The following is a 22,869-nucleotide window of genomic DNA, read 5'->3' on the forward strand; positions in this document are numbered from 1 at the left end:
ATTTTAAATTACGCATAGTGTTTTCAGGTTACAGGGTTACAATGGATAATGGATTACTAGTATCTTTTCCATTTTCCATTTTTCTTAAAGTGTAAAAGCTGTAACTGCAGTGTACAAGCTACTAACAAAGTGTATCATAAATGAACAATTATTCAATTATTATTATTAAATTGAACAATTGCAAACAGCAGCTAACTCAATACACGTGATGCGTGTACTACTAGGCATCTGTGGTTTCCTCTTTTTGTGTAATTTGGATGGGAAATGTGTCCCTTTTTATTGTCTGAGTCACTTATCAAAAGTTGCTAAAAGTTGCCAAATAAATTTTAAAAATTGCTTTTGGAAGAAAAAGTTGCTAGGGTAGTCTGAAAAGTTGCTAAATTTAGCAACAAAATTGCTAAGTTGGCAACACTGCCCAAAAAGATGTAAACAATGCAAGAACACCAAGAATTACATTTTGCAATGATCTTTTTATAAAGTTATAAAGACATCTACTAAAAAAAGCAGTGACTGCATCTCAACAAATAAATTCAACACAATCAGTGGATTGTTACAACTGAGGATCTACAGCTCTAAAGAGGTTGACTGTCCTCTACACAATGACAACATTGACTACCTTCACATTTCTCCAAAATCTGCACCGTGTCGCCGATCTCCAGCGGGAGTCCATGCTGAACCATTCCTCGAAAATTTGCCAGCACTGAGGGGGGGAAAAAGGCAAACAAGAAGTAAAAAATGTGTGCGACTCATGAGTAAAGTAACAGCCCTGACAGACCGCAATGTGACAAAACCATCTGTCTCCACAAAACTTTGCATGGAAGAGATGGAAACCATCTTTCGGCCCAGTGGGCGAAGTGATATCAACATTACATTCAATATCGACTCTGAATTCAGAAACAGAGATTTTAAAGTCATTCTCAATTCACTTCTGAATAACAAACAACCCAGCACTCCACACGTTTCCTTAAAATATAAATCATACTATGCTTAGATCTACACTTCTAACATTATCTCACTGCTTTCTTAAAATAAACCCTCATCCCTAAGCATGAGTTACATAACAAGTACAAGATCTCTCCACACAGGAGCACACAGGCTCAACCTATCAACTACTTTTGCATTCACATGCGTATATTCTCTATGCACAATATGTTAAATTGGAGTGCTCATTTGCATATCAAGTGGGTTAGGAAATATTCTGACATGGAAATAAATAAATAATTATATGCATAAACAAAACCCGCCAGAGCTCTGACACTGCTCAGAGGTTAAGCAGGCTGCCGAAACAGCCGTGTCAGCTTTTAAAGACGGGATGTGTTGCTGTGCTCGCTGCCTGTCAGTGACAAACACGCAGCATCCGTCCTCAATCCTGCAGAGACGCTGCAAGAAGGGCTGAGACCACTCTTTTCTAATCAGATACCAGGAACGATCAAGGTTAATATCACCAATATCAATATTGAAGGATATTTTGTGTGATTTCTAAGGATAAAATGGGTAATTATAGCCATTTAACAAATTATTATTATTAACATTAAAAAGATCAATCCAATATTTTGTGTGATTTCTAAGGATAAAATGGGTAATTATAGCCATTTAAAAAAATTATTATTATTAACATTAAAAAGATCAAAAAATCTAATTAAGTTGAGACTTTTTTGGTTTTCCATTCATTAACAACAATTTTAGAACAAGTAATTACTGATAAATGATCATAAAATTAACAGCTTCTATGGATTTAATATAAAAAACAATTTTTTTTTAAATGGGTCAAATGTTATGGCAATAAAATATAAGGTTGTATAGTACATCTTAATCATTGCAAAAAGATCTTAAATCAAAATGTTTTTAAAGATTTTTTCAAAGTAAAAATTATATTTAATAATTTAAAATTTTTTCAAATAGTTTAAGGAGTAAACTACTAAAGCAGTAATAAAGCAGTTTTGTTAAATAGTATTATTACTGGTTTTATTATCATTATTATTAGTAGTAGTAGTAGTAATTAAAAATTTTTTTTTATTCTTTTAATGAAGCTTTTTTCTTTAGTATGATACCAGATATCATAATGAAGAAAAAAGCCTCCTTCAATTAATGTTCAAAAAGTTTAAAGATTTTTCAAAGTAAAAAAGTTATAATTTATATTTTTTTATATTTTTCAAATAGTTTTAAGCAGTGAAGCACTTTTGTTAATATATTACTATTAATAATAATATTATTATTACTGTCAATAAAAGTAATTAAAAATATGTTTTTAGTCTTTTAAAGAGAACCGTACATCTATTAAAGAATAAATTCTTTTAAAAAAATCTATTAAAGAATAAATTCTTTAAAAAAAATCTATTAAAGAATAAATTCTTTAAAAAAAAAAAAGGTGTTTGGCATAATATTATTTTATTATTACTGTAGTTTAGCAGTCGTATCACCTTGCTAATTTTGACTTTATTACACACAAGGAAATTTTTTAAAAATCTAACCATTTTTTAAATTTTTATGCATTTTTGAATAAATTAACTGATAGTATAAAAATCAGTGTCATGTCATAGACCCAGATATAAATTTCTTATTTAACCAATAGATTTCTGCAATCTTTTCCATGACCAATCACGTGCGATTACTGGATGAACATATTAAACTGCAGATGATTTTTATTACTGCTTAAATCTATTTGAACCTCTGCCATCGCCAACGGGAGTGACAAAAGCTCTGTTGTAATAGGACGGGCGAACCCGTCTGAGCTGTGCGCTTGTGCTAAACGCTTTCCCACGGTCCTGCTGTCAGCGCTGTGGACACACACTGCTGCTTGGCAGAGAGACAGGGCAGCCAGAGGCCCGTCTCGCGTAACCCTGACCAGGTGCAAAGAGCCGTCCGCACCCCTAGAACGCTGTGCCTGTGACTCAATCGAGTGGCTGTGATCTACAGTCACAGAGCAGGAAGGTTCAGTCGGGTTTCTTCTGCAGTAATGCGGCTGCTATTCGAATTTTCAGACATTGAAGCATTTTAGAAAGGTTAAGGTGGCATTAATTGCCGTGGCCACATTTATAGACTGCATAATATTATGCATGCTCAGCTTCTAAATCTCTGTGGATATGAAGAATATCACACATTGCACATTTTTGAGTTGGGTATGTTTGGAAAAAAGGTCGGGATGGACTGGGAAGCAGCTCCTTGCATCACTCCGGTTGATATGATGACACATTTTCTCACACATTTACCCACAGAAATCCGTTTTCCTCAAGTCAGACTTATGAACTAAGAACAATGTTTAACAATTAAAATTCAAGTATGTATAAAGCTTTCTAGCTTGTGCATTTATAATACACCTTATAATCAGTCAAATGTAAACATTATCGATGCACAAAATATCGGCACCAAATCGGTTATCGCTGATTTTACAGATCTTTCAATCAAGCAGTATTGTATATTTAAGTGTTTATTTACATTTATATTACTTCTGCCATCATCTTATGATCACTTAAAGGGGTCATATGATGCAATTTTAAAGATCATTATTTTGTGTATTTGGTGTAACAGAATATGTTGACATGCTTTAATGTTCAAAAAACACATTATTTTTCAAATTTAAAAACACTAATAATTTTAAAACGCTGCTGACTATAATCTCAAAAATAATATTTAGTTTTTCATACAGTACATTACTTTTGTGATGCCTAAATTCACTTGTAGCACATCTATATATATTTTTTTCATTTTAATTTATTTTAATTTGCTATTTTTTATTTATTTAAAATATTTTAATACCGACTACTTATTATCAACCATAACATGAAAATAATCATCATATCAGACCAAATTTTTCATAGGAACATTACAAAAATGGCATAATTTTATTTTTAAGCATATTTAGCTTTTTTCTAAATATTTTATTTGCATAAAAATATCAATATCAATATCTCTCTCTATATATATATCTGTCTATATATCTATATCTATAACATAATATAATTATAATTTAAATTCAAATAATTTAATAATTATAATAATTCAAATAATTTAATAATTCAAATAATTTACTAGGTTTTTTAATTTACAATAGAAACTGGAAATTAAACAACTGAAATGTACCTTGAATGAAAGTTGTAAATTCATTCACACACTTTTGTTAGAATACAATCACATATAATCCAAAACATTACTGAACTCTTTGATGCTTCCACGTCTATCATTCTCGCAATTTTGACAAAATCTCATCTATGTTAGTCTGCAAAACACAGAACTGATCCGATTCTGCAAATGAAGGTACCATCAGCTGACCCGAAACACTCGCACCTGCAGTCTTCATAGAAAGAACAACTGAAAATCCTACTGATCTGATGCAATACAAGTTCCCACAAAACACTTATTTTGTGTATTCTGTATTTTTTAAATCATCATTACTTACTATATTTAACATGTACTAATGTATTCACTGCAAACGGCATTCATCAGCGTTACCAGAGACAGTAAATGGCTGATGTCAGAGCATTAAACCAGCAGCAGAATCCCCTGTAGACAGTCAGAGCTCACTGATATCTGTCTGTTTGTCAGGGTGATGGATGGGCGTGCTCACTAACTAACCTCTCTTCATATTGCTTTTTGACGCTAGCTGTAATGTTGTATTGAGTCAGCCTCGAGAGAAGACAATACCAGCTGAAGGCAGAGCGCGAACAGACATACTCTTGATACACAGAAATACCAAGACAACACTTAAAATGCTAATGGGAGGGATGTTTGTATGGATACATCTGAGATCAGTCCTGCAGTTATGCTTGTAGTGAGTGAGGCTAGGATTGCACAACTACTGAACACAACGGGTTAAGGATTGGCTGGTCAACACGGCACGCTTGCTGCAATTATTCTTGCTTCTCCAATGACGGCCACTCAAACAATCATATGATTGTTTCTTTTGGAAATTCAATTTGAAATTTGAATTTAAAAACAACGATTAAACATATACATATATATGCATATATAATTTGAATTTATAAATGATTAAATAATAATAAGAATAATAATTAGTAGTAGTAGTAGTAGTAATTTTATTATTATCAATTTGTATTATTATCACCATTTTTATTATTTTTATTATTTAATCTTTAGAATGTATAAATGATGAAATTATTATTGTTGTTTGTTTTTAAATCATTTAAATTATATTTGTATATTTATATATAATTAGTCCACAGCTACAACACTCTTGTTTTAGTATCATACACATACGCTTCTATTAATAATTTGAAATAGATTTTTATTTTTGTTTTGTTTTCATTTTAATTTTAGTTTTAGTCATTTTGTTTTCTGCATTTTTTAAGTTTTTTTTTTTTTAAATAAATCTATATATCTTATATTAATATTTATTCCAGTTTTATTTTTAGTTATTTTAGTACATCAAGTTAAACTACAGTGAAATGAGAAATGCTTCCTTAGCAACTAGCTGAAAAAAAAAATCTGTTAATGTTTACTTTATTTCAAGTAGCAAAAATGTATTTTATGGTTTAAGTTTTTGTTTCAGTTTTTGTTAACTGTATAATAACCCTTGTTGGAGCTACATGGCAAAGTACCATTTCTACATAAAATTCAGAAAGATTTTTTAACTCTACTTCTAAAACATGATGAATAAAAACATGCTTCAAGTGTGTTTTGGTTTTTTATGTTTTTATTCAATTTACAAAGGTTCTATAAATTGAATTGTAATATATTTTCTACCACAACTTTACAATACAATGGTATTTTGTACATGCAACTCAGTTTTTTGTAAATTAAAAAAAAAAATGTATAAAACTTCATCCATTTGAACAAATTTACCATCAATACAGATGCTGCATTCATTGCATTCGACATGTTTACTCACTGACAAATCATGGATCATGTTTCAATTGGAAATACATCAACAAAATAAAAAAATCTATGCTTATCAAGCCATTTCATAGGTTTTAACCCTGACATATGAAATAATAATCAGAAAAATCTAAAAACAAAAAATTAATAAAATAGATTATTGAACCTTTAGACGTTATTATTGTATCAAATATGATACCGTAGACTCTATAGGGGTAAGCTGGAAGCACAGAATACAGGATGCTGATAAAGCTTTTGGTTCATTTAATCACATCGAGCATTAGGAGAGACGCAAGTTCAATATATTGGCCGAAAATGGCTCAGCCAGTCTCTGAAAACAAACAACTTTAATAAAAATCAAGTACCAGAGGTACACCAGCAGTGCGGTTTTCTCATTTGATGTGTAATCATTCCCACACTCAGCCCTCGTGTGCAGTAATGAGAATATTAGTTTTAATATTACATCTCTTGCATATTTTGCTTTGTTCTGTTCACTCCAAGAGCGCGCAACATCTTTCTGTATTAACACTTTATTTGCATATAAAACAGTGCAGCTCCTATTGTAGCTCGAGAATAACAGAACACCATCACCGTAAAGACATCTCACTTAAAATAAATACAGGCCATTATGATGCACAAAGAACGTTTAGATTAACAATTCAGTTCTGTCAGCAATCTAATATGCAGGATTAGCAGGCAAAAATAAATAAATAACAGAAATACAACAGAAGTCTCTTTAACATCCCAATTGTTTCTATTAAATGAAGACTTTTGTGAGTCTACTGGTTTTTCTCCTGAGAGTCAGGGCCTTCTCGACAAAGATTCTTTGATAATAGTAACTGACCTTCATCAAAAGATGTTTCTGACATGTCAAAACATATCTCAACTTCTCCTATCCCAGATTATAAATAAGCCATTTGTATTCCCCCCCACAAAAGTGTAAAATGTGGCTCTGAGGCACTATCAAAACACTGCTGTTTGTTTATGAATCCCGACCACCCTGACATAGCAACAGTGGCTCAACCAATAGCGTGATTTGGGGGGGGGGCGTGGCTTTCTGTTTGTTTGACCAATGACAGGCAGGGTAAGTGTTTCGGAAACCTGTTTGCAAAGAGTCATTATTTCAGTGAAGAAAGGTAAGTGAATAAATCTTTTTACTATCTATCTAGAAACATTAAATATTTCTGCACAGTTTCAAAATTAAATAAGAAAGCATTCTCAGATGATTCTCTGACAACTGAATAGGGCCTCAATGTGTTTGTAGTCTGTGTTCATTAGTGAAGCGTGGCTCTCAGATGGGAATGTCTTGTAGCTATTCTCCACAGAGCACAGGACGGCCTGTTATTACCAGAATGCCCAGAGAGAGAGCAACCGAGACAGAGAGAAAGAACTGGATGAGAGCGGTGGAAAACACACAGCAATCTCACTTTGGGGAATTGTTTGTCTTCGGCTGTCACTTTCTCTAATCTTACAGAAGACAGAGAAACTGTACTTGACAGTCTGAGAAAGTCAAGAGCATGTACCACATTTCAGTACCGCGTTATCGCTTTGCACCATCAATCTGATAAATGCTCTGAGGAGAGAATTATCACTTGACAACTTGATTTCAGCAAAAAATGACACGTTGGCACATTGAGTCATGGTGCTCAAGCAGGAGATGTAGGTTTAAATCCTCCTCTAGCCAATATTGGTGCATTCAAGTCAAGTTGGAAAGATCGCATTTACGAGTTGAGTGCACATGAATGTCACCACAAAGTCGTGATTACAAGTGTGAAAATCTGAACTTTCATTAAGTTTCTGAATTGGGTGTCAGTGAGAAAATATGGTGGAAACAATAGCTACAGCATCTGTACTGATGGTATCCTGATGCACATTCTTTATTCATGATTTTGTAGAAGTAGAGTTGAAAAATCTTGCTGAATTATTAGAAAACGTACATAGTCATTTTGCTCCTACCACAGTTACTTGAACTCATCTGATGCTGTAACTTCCCAGGAGGACTTGAATGCACCATATTTCCATCTTGTCCACTGGGTCTATGCAATAGCGTGGCAAAAATAAATCTGACTTAACTCTGAGGTCTCATTCTCCATGTCAAGTATGGCCTCACAGGTTTCCAGGAGAAAAACAAACCACATGCAACTTCTCCAACCTGTAGGTGAGAGTAAATTCACCTGACTATCAACGTGGTCGCTATGAAAAACAGCCAACGAGCTCTGACAGATGGTAACAAGCACAAAGGCAGCAGTTTGGTGAGTAAGTGGCCTTTTCAAACCCTTCCCACACAGACAGCCATGCTCTACATGCGTTTTGACAGCAACCGACGAGCACAACTGTTCAAGACACACTGTAAACTACCTGATAGACAGGCTCCAGCGCATTCGGTCAGTTCTCATCTTTGGATATTTCAAAAATCGCATGTTATACGAAATCTACTACTGTAAATAATTGTTGTTGACGACCAAAAAAAAAAAAAAACTCAACTCAACTACTGTAAACAAAGAGCAGTTTCTATGCTTTTATTAGTAATTGGCCAATACACAATTTTTTTTTTTATATATTGATGTCAACAGTAATGGATATCAATCCATTGGTATTGGTACCAATCCATTACTCCACAAGTAATCCACGCAACTCCAGTTCATCAGTCAACATCTGAAGAGAAAAGCTGCATGTTCATAAGAAACAAATCCATCATTTAGGCATTTTAACTTTAAACCTTTGCTTCTGGCCAAAATACGTGTCCATTATCCATAACGCTTCCTCCAGTGAAAAATTCTCTCACATCAAAATCCACTGATATATTGGTTTAAAACTGTTTTGGACTGTTTTCACTTGTAAACAGTGCTCGATCTGTGCATATTTCTCTCCTGATTCAGACAAGATTACTTTTTCACTGGAGAAAGCAATATTATGGACAGAGGAATCATTAAGACGCTGAAGTTAAAACACATTAATGACGGATTTGTTTCTTGCAAACACAGCTTTTCGATTTACAAGATATTACTTGATGTACTGGATTCATGTGGATTACTGTAATGTTTTTATCAGCTGCTTGGACTCTCATTCTGACGTCACCCATTCACTAAAAAAGATCCATTGATGAGCAAGTGATGTAATGCTACATTTCTCCAAATCTGTTCCGATGAAGAAACAAACTCATCAACACATCTTGGATGGCCTAAGGTTGAGTACATCTTTTAACAAATTTTCCTTTTTGAGTGAATTATTCCTTTACTGTACATGCTAATGTCCCCTATTATTACATTTAGATTAGCATTCTTCTAATGCTCACTTAAAGTCAGGATTTAATGCAAATAGATCAAATCTTTTCCAGACAAGATTTTTTCATCTGTATTTGTGACGTACATTTGAGTGAAATAGATTACTGAAGAAGAAAAATTCAGGACGGGGACTTGGTTCTGTTCCGACAGTTGTTGATTGGATGGAAACAGATCTGAGTGCAAGCTTGCAGTCAATTGACCCTTCGCAGGGAGTTTGATTGACAGGCGATCTGACCAATCATAATGCCGAATCTGCCATTTTGTCCGACAAACAAACCAGATTAGCATTGGTGGACCTGAACTTGAAAAATGGTGTGTACTGATGTCTTTCCGTGGTTGAAACAAGATACCTTCTTATGTTCATTTTTATTTTGTGCTATAACTAGTAAAAGGAAGAGATGATCGATTCACATGCCTCGTGAACTGAGGCTACAGCGATCTGTCATGACATTCATTTTTAAATTTATTGTCAACATTTGAAAGCTGAGACTTTGTTTCATACCAAATATAACCTGGTCTGTCTTGTCTGTTGGCATGTTGTCAGTGTCCTCTTTGCTCCGCAATGTATTTTTCCCTGCGTGAGAACATGATGTGTGGCATGAGAGCGCCGTGGCTTGTCGGACATAACAACAGTAACGAAAGGGGGCAGGACTTTGCGAATGGTCAATTGTAAAAAAAAAAAAAAAAGAGTCGGAGTTTCAGCAGACTAAATGGCTGGAGAAGTCTGGCACGCGTCACCAGAGAGAAGTCTGTCATTTCACCGGAAGATTTTGATCAGGAATTACGAGGTCAAAAGATGGCCTTGTAGTTACAAAAAAAGTTAGTTTTTATATTTTTTAAATAAAACGTATACATAGACAAATCATTCGCAATGTACACACTATGCATTATGCATGCATTTACAAAATATAAAGGGTAAATTTTCATTTCATGCTAAGATTCCTGTTTCTGGCAAGGCCATAGAAAAATGAATCCAATATTGGCTTCTTTTTGCTATCTCCTGGAGGGTGAAAGGAATTATGGGAGTGAGTAAAATATGAGTGGATACTAGCAACAAGATGCTGAATGAGCTGATTGCACCAAAGAATAAAACCCTAAAGATTGTTTTGGCAGTGACAGAGAATGTAGCGTGTAGTATGTTATTGAAGTGGTAACATGCAAAAATGAGTTCTGCACACATGACAATGAATTATGCAAAAAGAGCTGCTGAGATTGTTATAAACATGAATGATTCAAATCTATGTCTTGCTCTCTCTCTAAACTGAGTCTTTGGAGTGACAGGATATTTTTAAAGATACGTTCCTAGATCACCGGTTTCAAAGAGCTCACAATGACACTTTTATACCTTGTTGTGACATGCAGCTATTTGAACAGTGAAAGCTTGCTATGGGCAATAAACCTTTAAGCTTTCACAAATCTTTAAGTATTTGTCAGTGTATACCAAGTATAGCTGTGTTCCAAAACCTAGTGAGCTTGTCTTGCCATCTACTGCCTACATAGACACAGGGGCGGACTTTACCATTAGGCAAAGGTAGGTAATTGCCTTGGGCCCCGAGCTACCTAGGGGCCCCAAAAAAATCCTGTATTAATATTTGGTTGAGTTTTTTTTTGTTTTTTTTTACTTTATTGCAAATTTCAAAAATTTCGCTGAAACTGCATCAGAACGCTTAAATCATTAGTATTGCAAACAGGTGCGCGGGCGCCCCCCAACACCACCACCATTGGACCATTCCATTATTTCACTTCACTGTGCGTCTGCAGAACTGCGGAAGTAATTGACAGACAGCGTGTACAGAGTCAGAGCTAAAATGAAGCGAAGCTACCCAAGCTGTGCTGAAAAAAGGAGGAAACGGGAGGAAAGCAAAAGGTTTTTAGCAAAACTACAAAAGGTAACAAACTTTTTTGTGACACCAGCTGGCGACGCTAAAGCTAAAGAGCAGAAAAAAACTGATGTCAATATAGAATCTGTGATTGCAAGATTTACTCGCAAGGCCAGATTTTAGCAACTACATCTAAACTGAGCATCCCAGTCATTCGCAATATAGCCTCATGGCGTATCATGTACTATATAATATGATACATTTTAAAATTAAGTCCATAAAAAGATTCATCTCTGTTCTGAGTACTTTAGATGCAACAATAAACCAGAAGCTCAAGATTCTGCTTACACACAACAATATCTTTACTTGTCACACAATTTCTGAAAGCTGACACTCAAGCACCAGAACCACACACCAAATCTGCAAAACCATACACTAATTCTTTTCAATTTCATAAAACACTTTTTGCAAAACACAGCACACAATTCTCTAACGTAACACACAAAAATCTAACAGGAATTAATAATATTTGTGATATTTTAAATGCAGTGCTTCATTTTGCAAGAGATGTGAGGCATTTTGCATTTTGTGTGTGCAATTTTTGGATTTGTGTGTAAAGTTTTGAAAAGTTAAAAAAAAAGTGTGTGTAAGAAGATGAAAAAAAACTGTAGTGAGAGAAACTTAATGTACATAAAAGTACATTCAAGAGAGAGGAAGAGACAGGCAGACAAAGAAAAATAGAAAAGGGAGAACATGAGAAAGACCAACATATAAAAGACAAGGGAGATGAAGAGAAGTTCAGATACAGAAAAAGGAGAGCAAGAGGAAGTCAGAGAAAAAAGGTAAACATTTTAAACAGTATATTATTTTGCTTTTGTGTGTCCATAGTTGATCATTTATTCTTATGGCTTGTGTGTTTTTTCTCACTTTAGTAACATAAGATAGAAGACCATAAACAACTTTTCCAATTTAGGCAGCAGCAAGCAGATCCAGTTAGGAGATCAGAGAACCTGCTGGGAAACCAAGGTAAATGACAACCAATGACAGCTCTTCCATGTAAATAGACAATAAATATCATTGCACAGGTAACATTATGAAAATAAGATTTTACAGTGGACATATTTGTTAAACAGTTGTGCTGTTTTTTTCTTCTTCTTTCAGATAGAACTCCAGATGACTAGACATCATTGCTTTGTGAAGACTGCTGAAGAGAAATTACAAGTAAAGCCGGGCTCACGCTGTGCGATTTTTTTAAAAGTCCTTTAGGATTAGTACGAACATGATGATCATTTTTTTAAAAGTCCTTTAGGATTAGTACGAACATGATGATCATGTCACACTGTGGGATCTCAGTTGTCATTAATGTCAGACTGTACGACAGTCAAGACGCGTTAAAAATGGGTGCGTGCAAGAAAACTTGACCGGAGTTTTACCTTATCAACTCATACACGTTCAGTGACTGGGCTGTAATGTTATTTATTCGTTCAGTGACTGGGCTATCATTTAAAGTATATGAATGGTGGCAATACCAGCGTATTTATGCAGAATAGTGCCAGCAGCACTACACACCCACATAAAAACTGCAGCGCAACCGGTGTTTATCATAGCAAAGGCAATGAATCATATGAATTTGTGAGCGGAGGACGAGAGCGCCGAAGTTTATGCAGTTAGAAGAACTCTCCAGCATTAATTCTGATCATGGCTTGTCTTGAAAAACGAAGACAGTTTGACGTTCGTCGTAGGAGATGTCGCACTGCAGGACTGTGTGCCAAATCTTCTGACACTGCCAGAAGTTCGTCGGAGGTAAAATTTGATCGCAACGGTCATTAATCGGCTGTCGGTGAACATGTCAAACTAACGATCAAAGATTACAGATTTTAGCCTAGGATTATAGGAATCTTTTAGGTTTTTCAAAATTTGTCTCAGACGACCAAATCGTGGCCAAAATCGCACAGTGTGAGCCGGGCTTAAGTCTTTCTTAGATTAATAAGGATTGACAAAAGGGAGGAACAAAAGATGTAGAGGGATGTCTGTGTTTGCCTTGGGCCCCAAAATGGCTAAATCCGCCCCTGCATAGACAGCATCCTAACTAGACGGAATCTTAACAGTAACTGATTTGAAATGTTCTACAGATAGCAACACAAATATTTCAATAAAGTTTTATATTACTAAGAAAACAGCATGCTACTCTACATGTAGCTAAATAACACACACATACACACACAAACTCTGGGTGAAATAGTCACAGTTTAAAATTAGACTTAACTATTTTAACAATAACAGCATTCATTATTGTTAAACATAGAAGACTCAATTCGCAACTGATTCCAATAGAGTTTGACATTAGCAGGTTGCTATAATAACAAGGTGTTAAAGTTGCTATTTTAAAGACATTTTTTATCATCTCTAAAATGTATTTCCAAAATGCATGTTAATAAACGACTTATCCATGCACGTTTAATTTTTGACCTTATAACTTTTTAATTCAAACACAAAATCATGACACATTTCTAGTGAAAATGAAAGACTTCTCTCTAATGATGACATATGCAGGATTTCTCCAAACGTTTCACATTCATAAACCCGCCCCTTTCTTACTATTGACTGCAAGCTCACATTCAGATCTGCCTCCATCCAATCAGCAATTGATGAATAGAATCCTTTTTAGAATCCTTTTTCTTCAATACTGTTTCACTCATAGCAAGAGTATACAAGACTCGATTTTACAATTGATGCAAATATTTGTTAAAATAGCAACTTCAAAATTTGACAGATGAGTTTGACTATTAGCATGTTGCTAAGAGTAGGGACACACCAAGCTGATGCCAAAGAACTAGCACTGAGGAAAGCAGACTGTGGCGCCGCCTCGTGTTGCCTTGCATTGCCTTGACAGTTGATGGCATCCAACTAGAGCCAACGGTGTGGAACACACAGAAAAAAACTAAAGCCGACCGATGCATTTGGTGTGCATTTGGCTTTAGATAACAGTGTGATAAATACACACAATGTTTGTGCAATATGAATTATACTGCTAACTTTAGTGATCATTTTTGGTATTGACTGCAAATTATTTACATCAACATTTCTTTCAACTTCTGGTTGAATTTTTCCTTAGTCTGCTGCAATCCATTCTGGGATGGCTGTCTGTGAAGGACACATGTAGCGCTGCCTTACGATTCGGCCAAAAGGTATCTTAGATGGCCGCATAATGTTGCTGCCAACCTTTTGAACAGCTTTTACATCCCACAATGCCTTAAAATTATTGCTACGTTTGGGAACAGAGCTTATGTGTGCACTGAAAGTCTCATTTAATTCCCACCAACGTCTCACAGATCTAGCAGCTGACTAGGCCTCTTCTAGCTTTATCTGTCAATCTTATCTCTTTCTCGGAGTGGCAGCGTGCCTGTTGACCAGGGCACAGTAGGCGCCCAGTCAGCATGTGACAAAAGCAAGAGCCTCATTTGTATGCCGAATGCGCTGCCATCATAAATCTGAGCTGAGAAGCACGGGAACGGGATGCGCCGATCCCGGACTACATCGCTAAATAGTTTGACCAAGATCAGTTTTTGGGTGGATGTTTAAATTACGCTAAATTCTTCAACCATTGGAAGAGATGTGACACGGTGCTGATGTGCAGGAACAAGAAATAACAAGAAAAGTATTACGTGCTGGTGACATTAGCTTTCACTTTACTTATTAAATGTTCTGAACATTATGGTGTAATTATAAACCAATATGGACTTGTCAAGCTGTCTGTTCCCAGCTGTTGCCTGCAGATTCCACATGGTGGTTTTCATCACGAGCCGATCAACATCCAAATTCAGCAGGGATGCAGAGATGACATTATGTGAGATGATTATGTGATTTCAAGTTTAAAAGGAACATTCATTGACTTTCAAAACATCTTGTTTTTGTTAAAAAGTTTTTATGAAGAAAATGTTTAAAAGAAAGTCACAGGTTTGGAATGACATGAGCGTGACTAAATGATGAAATAATTTATATTTTGGGTGAACTATTCCTGTAAACTGACATTTATTTCTCACGCAACACTATTTGAATAATAGGAGCTGATGTGGAGAAATCTACAGATGACTCACCAATGGATCCTCTGCAGTGAATGGGTGCCGTCAGAATGAGAGTCCAAACAGCTGATAAAAACATCACAATAATCTACAAGTTAACCACACGACTCCAGTCTATCAATTAACGTCTTGTAAAGTGTGAAACTGTGTGTTTGTAATAAACAAATCCATCATTAAAGGCAGAGTAAGTGATTTTTCAAAAACGCTTTAAAAACAGATTCGGGCCGAATCGCAAAACAAACTTGTAGCCAATCAGCAATAAGGGGCGTGTCTACTCATGATGTGGAGGAGAGCGCGTTCAGTGCATGGGACGGACATTAGCCGAGCCGAGCGACAGAAAGATAGAGATGGCGGATAAAAAACAAAAGAGGAAAACGTCTGCGGAACGATAAGGCAAGAAGTAGGACCCCTGTAAATATCGGATCAGCTTTCCAGCGATGGAGAGAACTCAAGGAGCGGAGGCCTGCGATCGGACGCCGAGGTTGCTTTGTTTCTTCTCAATAGGTGAGTAACACCGGGTCTACAACAGCTAAAGTCTGCCTACACCGGACGCGATCAAACGACCGTTGAAAACCATTTGAAATGTGTGTCAGCACGTCATAAATAGAACCCGGCAGCAGTTTTCTGTCGGGATTTGTTGCGCCGCGCCGCTCACGTCAGTAGACACGGTGTAACATTGGTTTTGCTTTGTTTCACAGAACTAATCGTTGCCTGGGTTGCGTACGTATATATGGGGCGGAGCTATCAAAATAGGGGCAAGACCCTTTTGGGGTAGAGGCGTGTTTGTTTTGGTGATTTCAAATATAAACATTGGCTACCAGAAATCCCTTACTCTGCCTTTAAGTTGTTTTAATCAAAAATCCATAATCCATAATAACGCTTCCTTCAGAGAAAAAGTCCATCCCCTGTTCTCCTCTCGCATCAAAATCCACCAACATATTTGTTTAGAGCTGTTTTGAACTGTTTTTGGTTGTAAACAGTGCTTGATCTGGGCACATTTCTCCCCTGATTCAGACGAGATGACTTTTCCACTGGAGAAAGCAATATTATGGATAGAGGACTCATATTTTAGCTGGATGTGACAGTTTGAAGTTAAAACGTCTTATGATGGATTTGTTTCTTACAAACATGCAGCTTTTCACAATATGTTAATTGATGGACTGGAGTCGTTTGGATTACTTGTGGATTATTGTGATGTTTTTATCAGCTGTTTGGACTCTCATTCTGACGGCACCCATTCACTGCAGAGGATCCATTGGTGAGCAAGTGACAAACAAACTCATCTATATCTTGCATGGCCTAAGGGTGAGTAAATTTTCAGCAAATTTTCATATTTAGATTGACTTATTCATTTAATTCAGAAAACTTGGGATACTGCACACAAATCATATGGACTATATAAATGATACTTTTATTGCACTTTTGGGTCCTTTTTAAGCTTAAACACTACCCATTTACTATAAATGCAGGGACAAAAAAGACCTTAAAATATTCTTCCTTTGAGTCCCACAACAGAAAAAAAACAAGTCATACGCCTGAGTAAATAATTACAAAATGTTCAATTTTAGCGATCTTCTCTTAGTCCCATTAATAGCCCCATTTCCTTCCATCAGCTTTGGTTAAAGAGGAAAAGCCAGGTGTGGGAAGATGATCATCAGACACATTCTTGTTTGAAATGCCATTGCATTTAATGATACATTAACTGTAAATAGCAGATGGTTCATTAAGCTGAATTTGCAACCAAAAGGGCTGAGAGGCCAAGATTATGGTGCGCGCCTGTGTGTAAATGTGTATGCATGCATTTATGTGTGTGTGTGTGTGTGTGCCATCCCGGCTGGACTCCATCCATATTTCATGACTGATAAAGGTTTCGGTAGCTGTGTACACTTTCCAAAGAGTAGAACTGTAATATGCAGCCATTTTGCCATATTCCACTGCAATATACTCCAGATGTGTCTTGTGGCTAATGCAAAAAAAGAAAATCATTTTTTGTAATTTTCCATAATATCACTCTGCAATTTAAGCACAGAAAAACAGAGGCTATGTTTCTTGTCCCACCTTCCCTGCCCCCTTGAACTTTTCTTCTTTGCTCTGACCTTCTCTCCTTCTAAGTGAAGAAATGACCAAATGTCATCCTGTTTATTTGAGTAGGGCTGTAGTGAACGAGATCACAGGAGACCTGAAGCCCATGTGAACTCCACTGTACTGCTGGACTCCTCACTCCGTCCATCTCTACCCGCCAGCCAATGAGAGATGAGCAGATTCCAGACTGTTCATCTGCCAAAAATCAACTTTCAAACTGTCAGCTACTGTCACAACAAACTTACAAAAAAATACATAAAAAGTAGCGGGAAAAAAGCAAATAAAAATAACATCACTGAGGTTATCATTTGACACAACTTGCCCTGAAAATTTTATGGCACTTAATACAAGCACTATTTTAAATTATTTAGTGCAAATGTATTATTTATTATTTATTTATTAATATTAATTTATCAATATGTACAAAAAGGGTCTGTGTGTGTGTGTAAAGAAAAAAGACAGACAGAGAAGTAGATAGATAGATAGACAGATAGATAGATAGATAGATTAATATATTGATAAATAGATAGATATACAAATAAATATGTAAAAATGTAAACATTTAAATATGTAAACAAAAATGTAATTATATAAATAAATAAATACAAATTTAACCTAAGTAAGTTACGTAATTGGTTGCTGTAGATGTAATAATAGATAGAATAGATAATGAATATGCCATTTCTCAAATAAAACAGTATTGTTTCGGTTTTAGACGTAAAAGCATTTGTTCAGTAAATGAATTACAGTGTCTGTATGAAGGAACACAAAAGATCAGCCATTACTGCGGCTATTTCTTCTTATTGCTGCATATAAATGCTATTCAAGATGACCATTCAAATTAATGAAGGAAAACAACATAAATAATTCCAGTAAGAAAAAATAAAAATTAAAAATAAAAATTCATTATTCTGTCACTTGCCTTCAAGGCTTTAAATCAGCGGAAAATTATATGACATTTTATCTGCCATCAGATTGTAGATGTCACGGCTCATTATCGCACCTGCAGCGATCCAACTTGCGTTTTATTAACGATGCGGCAATATAATGTAAATATATTACTTACCAACGCCATATTTTTCTAGTTCAGTCGGTATCCACATTTTTTCCGCGTCAAGTAAAAGAAACTGTGCTATAAAACAGGGCAATTACGGCGGATACTATCCATATTGTTGTTAAACAGGGTTGCACTGTATTGTTCTGAGGGTAGAGCCACAGCAGCATCCCACATACACCACACTTCTCAGCCCTGAATAAAAACACCATTGCCTCAGTGTGTGTGTGTGTGTGTGTGTGTGTGTGTGTGTGTGTAAAGAAAAAAGACAGACAGAGAAGTAGATAGATAGATAGATTAATATATTGATAAATAGATAGATATACAAATAAATATGTAAAAATGTAAACATTTAAATATGTAAACAAAAATGTAATTATATAAATAAATAAATACAAATTTAACCTAAGTTGAATACGTAATTGGTTGCTGTAGATGTAATAATAGATAGAATAGATAATGAATATGCCATTTCTCAAATAAAACAGTATTGTTTCGGTTTTAGACGTAAAAGCATTTGTTCAGTAAATGAATTACAGTGTCTGTATGAAGGAACACAAAAGATCAGCCATTACTGCGGCTATTTCTTCTTATTGCTGCATATAAATGCTATTCAAGATGACCATTCAAATTAATGAAGGAAAACAACATAAATAATTCCAGTAAGAAAAAATAAAAATTAAAAATAAAAATTCATTATTCTGTCACTTGCCTTCAAGGCTTTAAATCAGCGGAAAATTATATGACATTTTATCTGCCATCAGATTGTAGATGTCACGGCTCATTATCGCACCTGCAGCGATCCAACTTGCGTTTTATTAACGATGCGGCAATATAATGTAAATATATTACTTACCAACGCCATATTTTTCTAGTTCAGTCGGTATCCACATTTTTTCCGCGTCAAGTAAAAGAAACTGTGCTATAAAACAGGGCAATTACGGCGGATACTATCCATATTGTTGTTAAACAGGGTTGCACTGTATTGTTCTGAGGGTAGAGCCACAGCAGCATCCCACATACACCACACTTCTCAGCCCTGAATAAAAACACCATTGCCTCATGGGAGATGTAGGAAATGAATGAGAAAAATTGGATGGAGAACTACAACACCCATTAACCGCATACACAGCGGTGATTTAACTCTGATTGGTCAATGCGTCATTCACCAGGTCACGTGATTTGGGGGAAAAAAAACATGGCCGCTCTGATGCACAACACTAATTTGACAGGTTGGTTAACCAAATTATTAATATTGGCTGATATGTTAACAAAATATTGCTTTATTTCTGTTTACGTGAAATGCGTGAACTATGGCAACTAGCTATTGCAGAGTTAAAGCTACTGCTAATTATAACAGCACGTCTGCACTGTAATGCAAGTTTGTCATCTACTTTTCATGGCATATGTACATAATGCGGGTTTTTTTCCCTTTTTGGATAAGGACACTGAAACCTGTATGTCTCCCTGCCCTGCAAAGCTGTTTTTTAGCTGGTCTAACTGGTCTTCCAGTTGGAAAGCAGCCAAAAACACATTAAAACCAGGAACAGACTAGCCTAACAAGGCCAGCTAAAACCAGCAGACCTTATTAGACTAGTTTAAACTGTTTTTACCAGCAAGGCGTGGGTGGTTAAAGTGCAAAGTTTGTTGATATGGATCTTCTAATAGATGATCAGCGACCCAATAATTTGTCACTGCAAAAGCTAATTTTGAAGAGACAAAACAACTCATAAAGTGCACTTACTGTAGGAGCACAAATGTATCAGGTTTTTAGAGGATAACCTGCTGTCTTGAGTCACACGGTCATTTTGTGTGAATCAGCTGCTTGTTTGTGTGAATGTTGCAAGGACATCTTGCAAGGTCGTGGGATGTACGAGACAAGGGTTTCTCACTAGCTGGAGTCCTTCAGAATGAATTAATGACCCAGAATGGATATAATGTCTTAAGTCATATAAAACACAAAGATATCTTTGCATCATATTTTAATAAATGTGTGAATACTGTGTTTTCTCTCATTGTTAGCTAAGCAGGATTGCATACTAGAGCCGCTTTGTTTCCCCGAGCACCTGTGTGGTAGCGCTCCTCTCGCCTCCTCCAGCGATGGCCATCCTGTGACCTGTTCGCTCTGTTCAGACTCTTTTCCAGCCTCCGAAAAAGACCAACTTCTCAAGCACATGGTGTTGTATCACAAACTGGTTATCGCTGATGTCAAACTCATCGCAGACTTTCCACGGTGAGAATTAACAAGATTTGAGAGATATTCATCAGGAACAATACAAATAACACAAAATAATGAAAAATTATAATTGTCTTGTTGCAGGTACATGTTGTACTGGAAGAAACGGTTTACAGAACAGCCTATCACAGACTTCTGCAGTGTTATCAAGACCAACTCTGAAGGTCCCGTAGGTAAGACACATTTGAGCTCTTGTATTTGCATTTTATAATGTTAGTTAATTGCCATAGAATTTACAGTAAACTAATTTAAAAGTATTTAAAGGCAAATCCCATGTTTTTTGTTGTAAACTATTATCTGACATTAAACACACAAAACATTTAAAATGTTACAATGTAAAAATCACACGGCAGAATTTTTACATAATCCAATCATTACACAGCGGTAAGAGAATGTGTAATCATTAACTAATTTTAATGAGCAAAATGTATCCTACATTTTGTACATCGATTTTCCACTTTTCAAAATATGTAGTTTAATTTAGGCCAAAAATACAACCCTGCAATTTAAAAAATATTTGTAAAAAAAATCTGCAATTGCTTTCTATTTATTTATTTTGTGATTTTATCACATGGATTTTTAACTGTATATGGATATGTCAAATTTAAGTAACAGGGTTCCAAAAATGGCAAACCGCATATAAAATGAACTGAGAATAAGAAACAAAGGGCCTGCTGTGACCTGGGCTAAAAATTGCGTATTGTTGATAATCTACAAATGTAGGTGTTTTATAGATTTAATGTCACAATTCAAGGTTGTTAATGTTAACTAAAGCTATGAAAAATAAATTTCATTAATTGAAAAGAAACTGAATTTAAAATAAAAGATCACATTAGATGAAAAACAGAAACTTAAGAAAACGTAATTAGAAAATGTGTAATTTTGCCTGTGCAGCTAACTGAAATGAAATAAGTTAAAGTTGCAACTTGCAACACTAAAATTAATAAAACTATAACGGAAATAAAAAATAAATAGAAATCACTAAATAGTAATATAAAAAACTAATTAATACTAATAAAAATAAAACTAATGACTAATACTAAATAAAAGCTAATTCAAAATATCAATAAATACTATAATAGCATATAAATAATACTAAAATAATACTGGTCTGGGGAATACCACTTTAACTTCTCTGATTTAAATGTGAAGTCTAAATCTATGAAGGCCTGTTTAGATGGTGTCCTTTTTAGACTCTAAGTACTAAAAAGCTGCTTTGTGTCGTTTTAGAACAACAAGAGCACTACTTCCTATTGTGTGATGCTCTGCCAGAGGACAGGATCCTTAGGGAGCTGCTACAACAGAGACGACTGGTGAGTGTCACTAAAAAGACAGGTTAGGAGTGCTGCTCTGGGATCAGCTCCCATCCTGTGTAACATTAGGTTATGAATATTCAAAACTGATCCAAGAGCAGCAAAAACTACTATTACATTTATATGCAGAAAACCTGGAATATGAGTAAAGCCCCGTTCACACCAAGAACGATAACTATAAAGATAACGATATTAGCGTCCACACCAGCGAACAATATCGTCTGTTTATTCTAAGCGCACGCACGTCTGCCGTTAATTCTCGAGCTCGTTACAGCAGGATAGATTCTGATTGGCTGTCAATTTTTTTTATCGTTCATCAGCTGGAGAAAAATCGTTTTGAAAGTGATTCCAACGATATCGTTTCTCTTTGTCTTTATCGTTGTGGTGTTGGTGTTCTCGAGCTCGTTACAGCAGGATAGATTCTGATTGGCTGTCAATTTTTTTTATCGTTCATCAGCTGGAGAAAAATCGTTTTGAAAGTGATTCCAACGATATCGTTTCTCTTTGTCTTTATCGTTGTGGTGTGGACTCTGCTATTCTTTAATATTGAGAATGATTTTTAGAACTATATCTTTATCGTTATCTTTATAGTTATCGTCCTTGGTGTGAACGAGCCTTAACACCATCATAAGAGAAGACTTTGTGTATTTTCTCTTTTCAAACAGTATTTTCTTTTTTAAATTAAAATTGTAAATTAAAAAAAAAGAATATAAAAAAAAAAGGAATATTTTGTTTATTATTATTATTATTATCATTATTATTGTAAAACAAGGACTTTTTGAACCCTGAACTAAAGATTATTGGATTGTGAAAATTGTATTAAAAAATATTGATGTAATGATAGTAGTATGTATTTTCATATATAATGAAAATGGTTTTGAACAGATATTTTGGTTAATAATTATTATTTCATGATTAATCATTTTTTTTCTACCAATCGTATTATGTCAGATAGGAAATGTAATTTTATAGATTGAAAATGTTATTGAGAGTTAAAAGATTATTGAAGCAAACCTTTTTGTATTGAATAATATGAACTTGTATATCACTTTGAATATTTAAGTATAAAGCATTTTGTTTTTTTGTTGTTGTCTGTAATTGCGTAACAAATATAAAACAGCTGAAATACAGTTGCTGTGTAACTGTTAAAAAAAAACAAAAAAAAA

At 35.1% G+C, this 22,869-nt stretch overlaps 2 protein-coding genes and 1 long non-coding RNA gene across 4 annotated transcripts in view; 2 read left to right on the plus strand and 1 right to left on the minus strand.

The window, feature by feature from the left end:
- Positions 1-18,332, minus strand: part of LOC107716727 (dedicator of cytokinesis protein 4-like) — a 74,242-nt gene extending 55,910 nt beyond the window's left edge. The window contains exons 1-2 of the mRNA XM_016523265.1: positions 18,167-18,332; positions 617-700 (exon numbers count right to left, since the gene is read on the minus strand). Coding sequence (XP_016378751.1) covers positions 617-700; positions 18,167-18,203 — 121 coding nt within the window. The 5' untranslated portion in view covers positions 18,204-18,332. The remainder of the gene's footprint in view (positions 1-616; positions 701-18,166) is intronic.
- Positions 10,907-15,090, plus strand: LOC107716728 (uncharacterized). Of its 2 annotated transcripts, none has more exons than XR_001637241.1 (5): positions 10,907-11,005; positions 11,869-11,962; positions 12,098-12,157; positions 14,700-14,783; positions 15,001-15,090. It is a non-coding gene; the product is annotated as an uncharacterized LOC107716728 (long non-coding RNA). The 2 variants fall into 2 exon arrangements; XR_001637240.1 differs by lacking the exon at positions 10,907-11,005 and adding an exon at positions 11,568-11,778.
- A 982-nt stretch (positions 18,333-19,314) lies between the features above and the next one.
- The window catches only part of LOC107716725 (zinc finger protein 277-like), a 12,603-nt gene continuing 9,048 nt past the window's right edge, over positions 19,315-22,869 (plus strand). Inside the window, exons 1-4 of the mRNA XM_016523263.1 lie at positions 19,315-19,386; positions 20,177-20,387; positions 20,475-20,563; positions 21,621-21,703. Of these exons, the coding sequence (XP_016378749.1) occupies positions 19,353-19,386; positions 20,177-20,387; positions 20,475-20,563; positions 21,621-21,703 (417 nt within the window). The 5' untranslated portion in view covers positions 19,315-19,352. The remainder of the gene's footprint in view (positions 19,387-20,176; positions 20,388-20,474; positions 20,564-21,620; positions 21,704-22,869) is intronic.

Source organism: Sinocyclocheilus rhinocerous, unplaced genomic scaffold (genome assembly GCF_001515625.1).
Source record: "Sinocyclocheilus rhinocerous isolate Xijiao unplaced genomic scaffold, SAMN03320098_v1.1 scaffold1201, whole genome shotgun sequence".
Lineage (NCBI taxonomy): Eukaryota > Metazoa > Chordata > Actinopteri > Cypriniformes > Cyprinidae > Sinocyclocheilus > Sinocyclocheilus rhinocerous.